General features: G+C 38.8%; 1 protein-coding gene across 1 annotated transcript; it reads left to right on the forward strand.

Moving 5' to 3' along the window:
• Positions 1–8,076: 8,076 nt before the first annotated feature.
• Positions 8,077–9,660, forward strand: LOC127079815 (uncharacterized). Its single transcript, XM_051020184.1, has one exon. It carries the CDS (start codon positions 8,077–8,079, stop codon positions 9,658–9,660), a length of 1,584 nt encoding a protein of 527 aa, XP_050876141.1.
• The last annotated feature ends 2,971 nt before the right edge of the window (positions 9,661–12,631 follow it).

A 12,631-nucleotide genomic window follows, 5' to 3' on the forward strand; every position in this document is an offset into this window, starting at 1 on the left:
ATCTCAGTTGTCACAGCTGTGTATGATGATGGTTTGTATCTCCTAACAATTATGTTTTAACATTTTTAATGTTATAACATCTGCCGTGACATTCTCTGCTAGGCTAATTGACATTTATTTTGTCTAATTGATCACCTTTGGTCAATTTTGACTAAAAAGGGGGGAGAAGTGTTTATGTGGAGAGTTGCAGTTAAATATGTGGTTGTGGAGATCTGCAGTGCTAGGCTAAATAGATGACAGCTGATGATGTTGAATAGAATGATGTTCTATGATGTTCTGTTCTGAGATGTTGGAGGAGATGTCTGATGTAAGACAGAATGATGTTCTGTTATGTGATGTTGAAGGAGATGTCAGAAGGAGGTTCTGAATGCTAACATGTTAAAGGAGATGTCAGAAGGAAATTCTGAATGTTAACATGTTGAAGCAGATGTCAGAATGACATTCTGTTCTGTACAGGTGATGTTTAAGGAGATGTCAGAAGGAGGTTCTGAATGTTAACATGTTGAAGGAGATGTCAGAAGGAAATTCTGAATGTTAACATGTTGAAGCAGATGTCAGAATGACATTCTGATTGTTACAGGTGTTGTTATTATCAAAGAAGATGTTTGTTGTGTGCACAGATTTAGGGGGAGAAGGAGTACCCTTGTGCATTTGTGTGTCTTACTAGTTGCATCCATAACTAGTAATTCTGTTTGTTGCACAAATTTAGGGGGAGGAGAAGTACCCTTGTGTATGTGTGTATTACTAGTAGCCATAGCTAGTAATTGTTTTGCTTCTGCTGCTGATTAAACTACTGTTATGTTGTTTAACTGCTGATAGTTTACCTTGTGAACAAAAAGGACAGATATATGTTTTAGCCAAAATTTGCCAAACGGGGGGGGGGGGGGTGTTGATTCTAAGAGTTGGCAGCAATTTTGGTAAAACAAAGAGTGTTCACAAGATGTCATGTGTGATGTCTTAACATGAGATATCCTATGTACCTGCTGGAGTTCAAGAACATGTGCATGCAGGATTGTTTCAGAATGCCACATACAATGACAAGGCTTCTGATATTGGATGTACCTGCTGGAGCTTAAATGAAAGACATGTTCATGCAGGATTGTTTCAGATGACATGCACAAGGTCATGGCATCTGATATGGCTGTACCTGCTGGAAGTTATAAAAGGAATTATTGGATTATGCAGGATTTTTCCAGGATGTCAGACCCGATGTCATGACATCCTGTACACAGAACATTCAGTATGAATGTCTGGTGTTTTGTGATTGCACAATTAATGGCAATCTTTGGATGATTGAAGATATGGCTAGCTGGCGCATTCAATCATGGATTACAACCAGATTTACTTATTTTCCAAGGAGATCTATACAGCTGTTATAAAAAGATTTGATTGGAAAATAGATTTAGGGTTTTCAAGATGTCCAAACCCAGCTGAATGCTTCTATAAAAAGGGACTTAGAAAACCTGTTTGAACACACAACCAAGACTGAGCGAAATATAGAGAGAGAGCTAGGGTTTGTGTCTGTTTAGTCGTAAGACTTGTAGGTCATTCAAGTCATCCATTGATGACTGAATTGGACTGATTTGTGGTTGTAATTTGTCACTCTAAAGCTGTTAAGCAAGAGTGTGTGTCTTCTTGATCAAAGTTGTGAAGCAAGATCAAGAGTGTGTCTTCTTGATCAAAGCTGTGAAGCAAGATCAAGAGTGTGTCTTCTTGTTTGAAACTGTGAAGTAAAATCAAGAGTGTGTAATTGAAGAGTATTGTCTTTTCTCAAGGGATTGTTGTTTAAAATCACTGGTGTGTGATTGTAGGGAAGTGAATGGGTTCTCATATCTAAGAGTGCTTAGGTAGAAATTGCACGGGTAGAGATTAGGTGAGAAAGACTGTAACTTGTTTAAGTGTACGGAGAGTCTTTGAACTGATTCTATTTTAGTGAATTTCCTTCCTGGCTTGGTAGCCCCCAGATGTAGGTGAGTTGGACCGAACTGGGTTAACAATTGCTTGTGTTATTCGCTTTACCATTCTGTTTTTGTTTATCCATTGTGTATTACCAGATATTAGTGTCGTGACATTACCTTCGACATCTTATATCTGATACCAGAATTTCATTTGATATTTGAATACATTGATTGTTTGAAATGAATTGTATGGATATGAAAGATATTGAAATGAATAAACATGATAACATGAATCAACATGGAGTAGACTAAGTGATGAGCCTGATGAATACCTAATCATGGATCAATGGACATGACCATAACTTGGATGAACAATGCCAAACATGAAACAAAAACTCTAGCAAGGCCCAAGATATACAATGAACTAAATCACAATCAAAGATTCATTAACCAAACAACAATGGCAATGCAAATGGCATGAATGACATTGGCCAGATGAAATAGGTTAGACATGGACTAAGCATGAGGATATGATCAGATGCAATGCTATGGATGAATTGAATCAAATGGAAGTTGTGATGCCATGGAAATGGGCTTGAACCAATGAACATAGACAAGCAAAATATGAACATTTAAGGCCAAGAAGTGAATGCTAAACAGACCAAAGAAACCTCCATAATATACCATGAATAAGTGGGCCTTGAATGGATCTTGACCAGGGAAGTGAAGCATACACAATGGATGATGCAACAACCATATGGCTACCAAACACCACAACAATCATTTCAACCTTTCCTCGATGCATCATTCACACCAATGTCTCTCTTCAATCGTCATGGTCATCCTCCAATAACTCAAACACATCCCAACTACTCTGGCATGGGTCACGAACTCAGCTATGGCGGTAACGTTTCATTACAGGTGGTAGTGATGTTCCTGGCCCCTCAAATCCTCAAACACCTGGGGTGAATCATCAACGTGGGTTAGGGCCATGCGTTCGGGTAGCTAGGGGATGTGGTACCAGAGGTCGGTTAGGTCATCCCGGTCAACGACATTAGTCTTTATGGTATTCGAATATAAATGCATATTAATATTAATATCAATTGGTCAGATTTTGACTTTTATCTAAAACGTACATTGTTTTTAAAAAACATTACGCAATACACAGAGGCGCCAGACCAATTGGTGCCTTTTCTCCTTTTTTACACATGGGTGCCAATTGGATTGGCAACACCAGGTGCACTAGCCAATCCAATTGGCGCCACCTCTTTAACTTAGAGAGTAGGTGCCAATTCATCTGGAGTCACCTCTTCAAAGTGGGGTAGTTTGAGAATTAATCTGAAAAGTGGGTTATTTTGGGATATTTTTTTTGAAAAAATGGGTTAGTTGAGTAAAAAAATTGTAAATAGCTAACTAAAATTTTAGAAATATATTTTGATTAGTTTAATTAGATTTAGAAAATTAGGAATTAATTAGATAATTAGATAATTTTCTAAAATTTTAGAATAATTAGAATTGTTTAGGATTTAATTGATTTTCATGAGTAGAAATTAGTTCAATATCAATATCCTTGTAAAATGACCATTTTGCCCCTTAGGGGTTTATTTTGCCATTTTTAGCCATATAAATGCATGTTCCTTTAGGATTAATTTTGACTTAGAACTTTAGGTAGTTTTAATGAAGTTTTGATTAACATGACATGCTCCCTTAGGAATAGCCCGTGAATAATTTTAACTCTTAGATTAGGTTAACAGTTTTTTAAGCTCATTTAAACCCTCGATTCAAGTTGATCAAATGCAGTTTTGATCAACTAAATCCTTTGATCTTGTATAATCCCACAGTCTATTTAAGTAATCAAAAGACTCTTGATCACTTGATAAGACTCTTTCTGTAAGTTATGGATCTCAAGGCGTCAAGTCAGACTCTTAATCAAGGCATCCCCGTCATATCAAGTAGTGGATCATACAAGGCACATCAAAGGTGGTTATTCAAGAACTTGTTAATCAAGGTTGAAATTGTGTGGCACGGGCCTTAAGCAACAGAGAAGGGACGAGAGTGGAGAATTCATATCCTCATTTTGAATATCTTATGGTACGGGACGAATGACCCAGTTGCTCATCGTATTCACCTCTATTCATAGACTTTAGCACAATTCAAATCATATGATTATCAATTCTCTCTCTCTCCCCCCTCTCTCTCTAACAAGCAACATCAACACAAAGAGCAGTAAAGATTCTTCTCCAACAACTTAAAAAGTTAAGAATAGAATCATATGCCACGAGCCTTAAGTAGTAAAGAATGAATGACAGTGGAGAATTCCTTTCCTCATTCGGAATATCTTTGGGTAAGGGACGAATGACCCAGTTGCTCATTATATTCAAATTTACTCATAGACTTTAGTGTGGTTCACATCAAACAACTTCCAAGTCTCTTCATGTTCCATTATCAATCAATCACTTCTTTTGCCTCAATCATCTTGTTATCAGCCCTAGTGGGCTAAACTACAAAAACTCTGACTTTCTCATTGCACGACGAGAATACGTAGGCAGGAGAATTCAGATTCTCTATGAGATACCCTATTTATTAATCCTTCATTATTCATTCATCAATCAATACCATCTTTTTGAGATCATATACACTTTTCCTTGGATTCCATTCCATCATTTTAAGATGATATAGTGGTTGTCCACCTTGTGAATCAAGAGTTGTTTGGATCATACCCAGACATTTAATTTCTTCTTTTTTGGCTAAGACGCTTGTTTACTCTTCGATTCAGAGTATATTTCCTTCATGGATCCAAGATACCATTCTCCTTTGATTTCGAATTAACCATTCCCCAGCAAGTGATACACTATTCCTTGTACCCAACCTTACTTTCCTTTGGGCCTCGTATATACCCTTTTAGGACGATATAGCGGAAGTTCACCTTGTGAATCAAGAGTTGTTTGGATTATACCCGGACATTTAATTCCTTCTTTTTTGGCTAAGACACCTGTTTACTCTTTGGTTCAAAGTTCACTCTCCTTTGTGGGTTCCCATGCTACTATTATGTTGGTGCAAGTTATACCATTCATCACTGTAATCATCCCCTTGAAGTTGCGTTTGTCTTGTTAGTCCTAGTTACTTAGGCAAACACTTTCTTTTCTCTCTCTTTATTTTTGTGGTTCCACACACTATGAATGCTCTGATTTTCTCATTGAATGATGAGAATACATAGGCATAAGGGTTCGAATCCTCCGCGAACATACTTATTTATTTTTCCTCCATTAATTTCCATGATGCATTCATATTCTACCTTCATTCACTCCATGTGATATACTTGATATATTTGAGCCAAATACACTATCTCTTTGTGCTCCACCTTGTGAACCAAGAGTTGTTTGTCTCGTACACACACTTAATTCCCTTTGTTTTCGGCTATACCATATAGTGGCAGGAGCTTTAGGCTAGCCCACGTATTGGTCAACGCCAGTTTTACTATTGGGTTCAAATTTTATCCCTTGTTGGAGTTCAAATCATACAATCCTTTGGTTTAGACCATACCTTGATCACAACTTCTTTTCACCTCCCATCATTAGTTCTATGAACTACAAAGCACTTAATTCCTTATTGCACTATAAGGATACATAGGCGTGAGGGCCCCAATCCTCACTGACCACTTTATCTATTATATTCTTTTTCCTTTATTATTTCACGAGTAACCTTATATATAACACTCATTCGAGCAAGAACAATCAAAACGGTTCTCGTTGAGTACAACATATGTTGGGGTGCTAATATCTTCCCCTTGCATAACCGACTTCCTTACCTAATTTCTCTTTCCTCGGGTTTTATCGATGTTTTCCCTTTCCTTCAGGAATAAATAAAGTTCGATGGCGACTCTGATGTATGTTCGAGCATGCAATGCGTTCGGGTATATTTCCGCTAGCTTCAGCTAAGGATACTCTGCTAAATGGAGTATTTTCTAATCGCTAAAAGGAGTCGAGCCTAGATTTGGTTGTTTTCGCTTGATATATGTGTTTATCTTTATTGCTTTACTCGCTTTATATTATTCATCATTTATTTCATTTCCTTGCATTTTTTTGCATATTTCATCATACTAGATATCTATATATGTTGTTGTTGGGTTGGGGTTGGTGTTATATGAGTGAAGCTCTATACCTGAGCTTAGTATACACATAGGATAGATCCGTGGATAGTCGTGAACACCTGCGTTTTGTGCGCTGGGTTGTCACAAGAGCCACACCCAGACTAATATCACTTGGAGGTACTTTTGTCCTACGAGAATTCGCTACGGCAGGGTATTTTTATTTCGAGTCGATGACTCTGGGAGACCTTCTAGGGACCACCTTGGAGCATAGTCCATACCCGTGAGGGGTATGGGTTTTTTCTTGCAGGAAATCATAGACTATACATACCTTAGTCCTCTTATTGCGTCAAACCTCTGAACTTATAACAAGCAGCATGTACAGACCATCCATAATGTATCATGACTTTGAATTCGTGTGATCCATATCATCCCATCATACATTATCATCATATCATGATAACATTTTTTGCATATGCATTTTCCAAGAAACCAAAAGCCAAGTTTGTTGACCAAGTTCTCAAGACAACGCATGACTCCTTTGCCATTTGGCTTCATATATTGTCTCTCTTTTTATACTATACGATCACTCGTGTTATTAAACAAAACTCAAGGATTCCCTGGAAATTTTTCTTTACAAAAATAAATAAATATGCAGATGTCAAAACCTTTTTGCATGAATTCATGCATTCACGCATTCATTTGTTTTAGCCTCTAGAAAACAAAATGCTCACCCTCTTCATCTTTCCACAATAACTACGACAACTCGTCATCGCTATTTTACTTGTGCAAACAAATCCAAACTCATGGCTGACTGTGAAACCGAGAGCGTTGCTGTTAAGAAAACCTTGGCTCAAGTCCAAGGTGAGATGAACCTCTTATGGGATAATATGGAGGCCATCGTGAAATATCTCCAAACTCAGAGGGCTGCTACCTCTTCCAGCCCTGCTACTGCTCCTATCACCAATGTTGCTGTAGTGACTACTACTGCTGATGCCATTGCCACTGTTGAAACTCTCGTTGAGACCGTGGTACTGATTGTTGTGAATCAACCTTTGTTCACTTCCGCTTCCAACAGACTTGCTTCTGCCTACCCATGAGGAATGCCCTCAAACGTCGCCTCTCGGTTTTCTAATGAAGTTGCTTTCATCCCTCATAAGGCTCTCATTGCACCTACTACTGCCGTAAATTCTGCTTTACCGTGGGGTGTGCCTATGGTCAAACTCCTCAGACATTTAATGCTTCCAACCCTGAGAAAGCCCAAGGTCATGTTCTTGCTGAAACTCCTGACGATGATGTTAAGTATCGAGGCCCGCACCTCTATTTTTAGATTCATTCTCATGCCGCTCAGCCTGCGAACCCGAATCATTTCCAAGCTTCTCAGTTTTCTTACCCTGAGCCAACTTTTATTCTAATGCTAATGTATGCATCTGCCACCCCTGCAATCCAGTACGTGCAGGTTGGGGCACCTCAGGCCCCTAATGCTAAAGTTGGAGGGAAGTTCCCTCAGATGACGAATGTTGCTCCCCAAACAGTGCCTCCTGGTTTTTCTTACATGCCACATATGTTGTTTGCTCCCCAAAATGTACCTACTCAGGCGTTTATGTCTTTCTCAGGAAATTCCTCAGGTTATGCCTCCATATTATCCTAAGCACAACCCTAATGCTTTGTGTACTTTCCACGCCGAGTATGTAGGACATTCTTCCAAAGACTGTTGGACTCTTAAGAACAAAGTGCAAGAGCTGATCAACCAGAAGGTTTTGTCTTTCTCAAAAAAGAAGCATAATGTGAAGACAAACCCTCTACCGAATCATGGCGGACTAGTGGTCAGTGCTGTAATTGAAGAGGAGACTAGAGAATCTGTTAAGAGGGTTAATGATGTGAAAACGCCGATGTATGTGATTTTGAGAAAGCTTGAACAACATGGGTTTCTAGATGGTATTCATTATGATTGCATTGTGTGTAAGTATGATTCTGATTGTTGTGACGTCCTGAAGGGTTGTGCGCAGAATTTAATGAATCAGGGGTTGGTATAATTTTCCAGATCCAAGGCAATTAAAAAGATTGTTGTTTATTGAGCCTATAACCATTATGTATAGGAAAAAGAAGATCGAATCTCCTCCAAATGGGGTTCAACCTATCCATATCTGTGTTCCTGGTCCGTTCCCATATCAAAACACCAAGGTAGTGCCTTGGAGGTATGAAACGAATGCGTATGTGGATGGAAAAGAAATTCAAATCCCTGACACTGATATTGTTAATATAACTTGGACAGGAGGCATGTCTCGTAGTGGTTATGTATTTGCTCCGAAGTACACTCCTAGGGTGTCTCCATCACCCACAATTGTCCCTCCTAAGGAGAAGGTATTTCCTCCACCTTCTTCGCAGGCAGGGGCATCTGCACCTGCCACTCCGATCATGACAATTGTTCCAGCGGTGATAAAGGTTATTCCCGATAAAGCTGTAGAATCTAAAACTTCCAAAGGAAAAAGGCTGATGATTGAAGATGAACAGGTTGAAGGTCGTAAGAAAGGAATCTCTGTTGAGGAAGGCCAAAAATTCCTCAAATTGATCAAGAAGAGTGACTTCAAAATTGTTGATCAGTTGGGTCAGACTCCCTCCAAAATATCCATATTGTCTTTACTCATAAGTTTTGTGGCTCACCGTAAAGCATTGTTAAAAGTCTTGAATATTGATCACGTGATACAGGATATCACGATCGATCAATTTGATAATGTGGTTGCAAATATCACCGCCAACAGGTACTTAGGGTTTAATGAAGCAGAATTACCTCCTGAGGGAAATGCTCACAATAAGGCATTGCATATTTCAGTCATGTATACAAACTCCCTGTTATCTCGAGTTTTTGTTGATATTGGTTCCTCTCTTAATGTGATGTCAAAAGCTACATTGAGTCAGTTACAGTTTAAGGGGCCCGAGATGAGGATTATTGTTTTGATTGTTAGAGATTTTGATGGCTCTAGAAGGCAGGTTATTGGTGAAGTACATCTACCCATTTGTTTGGGACCTCACCAATTCACTATCACCTTCCAAGTCATGGACATCAATCCGGCCTACAGTTGTTTGTTGGGTAGACCTTGGATTCATGCTATTGGGGCAGTCACTTCTACACTGCACCAAAGGTTGAAATTCCTGATCGATAACAAGTTGGTTATAATATGTGGTGAAGAAGACCTATTGGTTAGTAAGCTTTCTTTGTTCAGATATGTCGAGACAAATGAAAGGGTCGTTGAAATTCCACTCCACCGTTTAGAATTTGAAGAAGTCAGTTCAACTATTTCTAATCATGATCAGTCATCTACCACCATTCTATCTTCAGTCAGAAGCGCCAAGCAAACTCTGGAGAAAGGTTCATTAGCCAGTTGGGGTCAAGTCGTCAATATGGCAGAAAAGTACGACAAATCTGGTAGTGGATTTCGTCCCTTAGCTTGCAAAGCAAGTCCTAGGATGCAAAAGTTCAATCCTGTCAAATTCAGCAGTGCAGGTTTCCAAGGCAATCACACCATGGCAGTCATTGGAGAATCTAGTGGCAACAAACAGAAGACTCCCAATCTTGCACGCAGATGTCCTCCGGGATTCAAGCTCACAAGTTGGATAGCTTCTGTGATTCCTATAGTGTATTCGGAGAAAACCCAATGCATTTTGTTTTCTTAATCCCTTGTCTTCGCCTGAGACAAAAGGATAGCTTGTAAGGGCCTTCATGTTTAAAAGTATTATGTGATTAAATAAAGAAAGTACTTTTTTTGCATTCAAGATTTGTGTTCCCTTTCTTTCAGTTATTTTACTTTTCCACCAAAAGTGAAATGGAAAATGTTTCTTTTTCTTTTCCACTTTATTAAAAAGAATACTAAAAATAAGCTCATAACATGCAGATCAAATAAAACCATTGATAACAACATGTAAGAATCGATTGTAAGTCTGGATTTCCAATTAACCAAGCTGAAGATGACAGTGAGGAAGATTGTGAATTACCAGCTGAACTAGAACTGCTCATTTAGCACGAAGAAAAAGAGATTCAACCATACAAAGAACCAGTGGATGTCATTAATTTGGGTTCTGAAACTGATAAAAAAGAAGTAAAGATTGGGGCATCTCTTGTCGAGCACGTACACTCCAAATTGGTTAAGTTACTATATGAATATGTTGACGTCTTTGCTTGGTCGTATCAAGATATGCCAGGGCTAGACACCAACATCTTTGAACATCACTTGCCACTCAAGCCTGAATGTCCTCTAGTCAAGCAGAAGCTTAGAAGGATCAACCCGACATGGCGCTCAAGATTAGAGAAGGGGTTAAGAAGAAATTTAATGATGGATTTTTAGCTATTTTTGGATATCCACGGTGGGTTGCTAATATCGTTCCAGTTCCGAAGAAGGACAGAAAAGTCAGAATGTGTGTATATTACCGAGACCTCAATAAAGAGAGTCCAAAGGATGATTTCCCTTTGCCTCATATTGATGTTTTGGTTGATAATACAACTCTGTTTTTCATATTTTCCTTCATGGATGGTTTTTTAGGGCATAATCAGGTAAAGATGTCGTCGGATGATATGGAGAAGACAACTTTCATAACACCTTGAGGAATTTACTGCTACAAAGTAATATTGTCCGGCTTGAAGAATGCAGGGGAAACATATCAACATGCCATGGTAACCCTCTTTCACGACATGATCCATGAAGAGATTGAGATTCATGCGGACAATATGATTGTCAAATCCAGAACTAAAGATGATCACTTGGAACACTTAAGGAAATCGTTTTCCAGACTCCAGAAGTTCAAGTTGCGTTTAAACCCAACAAAGTGCACTTTTGGGGTCCGATCTGGTAAGCTATTAGGTTTCGTAGTCAGTTAGAAAGGTATTGAGGTTGATCTCAACAAAGTTTGTGCCATCCAAGATATGCCACCTCCCCAAACAGAAAAAGAAGTTTGAGGTTTCCTTGGTCGACTCAACTATATCTCCAAATTCATATCACATCTAACAACCACATGTGAATAAATCTTAAAATTATTGAGGACAAATCAATCGATTATGTGGAATTATGATTGTCAAGTGGCATTTGACAAAATAAAAAATTACTTGCAAGAACCACCAATCCTCATACCACTGGTTCCTGGTAGGCCTCTTATTATGTACCTCACGGTACTCGATGAATCCATGGGTTGTGTTTTGGGTTAACATGATGACACAAGCAAGAAAGTACATGCAATATATTATCTCAGAAAGAAGTTCACTGAATGTGAGACCAAATAATCACTTTTAGAGAAGACTTGTTGTGCTTTGGCTTGGGATGCTCGATGCCTGAGACAATACATGGTTTGCCATACCACTTTATTGATATCCAAAATGGATCTGATAAAGTATATATTTGAAAAGCCTGCTATCACTAGTAGAATTGCTCAATGGCAAATGTTGTTAACCAAATATGATATCCAATATGTGACTCAAGAAGAAATAAAGTGGAATATTCTATTTGACTACCTTGTTCATACCTATTGAGGGTTATCAACCGTTGAGGTTTGACTTTCCAGATGAAGACATCATGGTTATAAGAGATTTTGCTATTCCAGGCCCTGAGGAAGGCCCCAAACTAGGATTGCGATGAACGCTCTTGCTCGACGATGTTTCCAATGCTCGTGGTCATGGGATAGGATCAATTATTACTTCTCCAACTTGCTTCCACCTTCCATTCACAGCTAGATTATGCTTTAATTGCACCAACAATATGGCAGAATATGAGGCATGTATCTATGGTATGGAGGCAACCATTGACCTGAGGATCAAGATTCTTGAGGTATATGGAGATTCAACTCTAGTAATCAGTAAGGTAAAAGGTGATTGGGAAACTCAGGATAGCAATTTGATACCTTATAAAGAGCACATCATAAAACTGATACCCCATTTTGATGAAAACTCTTTTCATCATATTCCTAGGGAAGAGAATCAGTTAGCAAATGCTCTAGCTGCATTGGTATCTATGTTTAAAGTCAAGTGGAAGAATGAAGCATCAATTATCCATATTAACCACTTGGACGAAGCATCGGTCATCTCCCTGACTTCAAGCTGTTCAAGCGAAAGCTTTTTCACACGTCATCAGCTGCAGAGTTCAAGATGAGTGTCGGGGAATCACGTTATCACCCCATAAAATAACCTTTTGACAGACAAAAACCTTTCTGCAAAAAATCCCTTCTCTTCCAATACCCGCGCAGGGGCATTTTGGAAACCTTCCAATCATTACATAAATCATCATCATGCATTAGTCATGTCGCTTTGCTCTAGCATAAAGCCATGCATATCATATCATTTATCAGGCATAACCCCCCATAACATGAACCTGACATCAAAAAGCCTTGAAGCCCAAAATCTGACACCAAAGCCCAACATCGCTTGGCCATTTCGAAGTCCAGTTCTCGTCTGGAAATTTATTTCAAAGTCCAGTTCCCGTTTGGTAACTTATTTCAAAAGCCCAGTTCCCGTCTGACAACTTATTTCAAAAGTCCAGTTCCCGTCTGGAAAACCTTTTTCAAAAAACCAGTTCTCGTCTGGCAATTTATTTCAAAGCCCAGTTCCCGTCTGGCGATTTGTTTCAAAGTCCAGTTCACGTCTGGAAAACTATATCAAAAATCA

Source organism: Lathyrus oleraceus, chromosome 5, assembly GCF_024323335.1.
Source record: "Lathyrus oleraceus cultivar Zhongwan6 chromosome 5, CAAS_Psat_ZW6_1.0, whole genome shotgun sequence".
Lineage (NCBI taxonomy): Eukaryota > Viridiplantae > Streptophyta > Magnoliopsida > Fabales > Fabaceae > Lathyrus > Lathyrus oleraceus.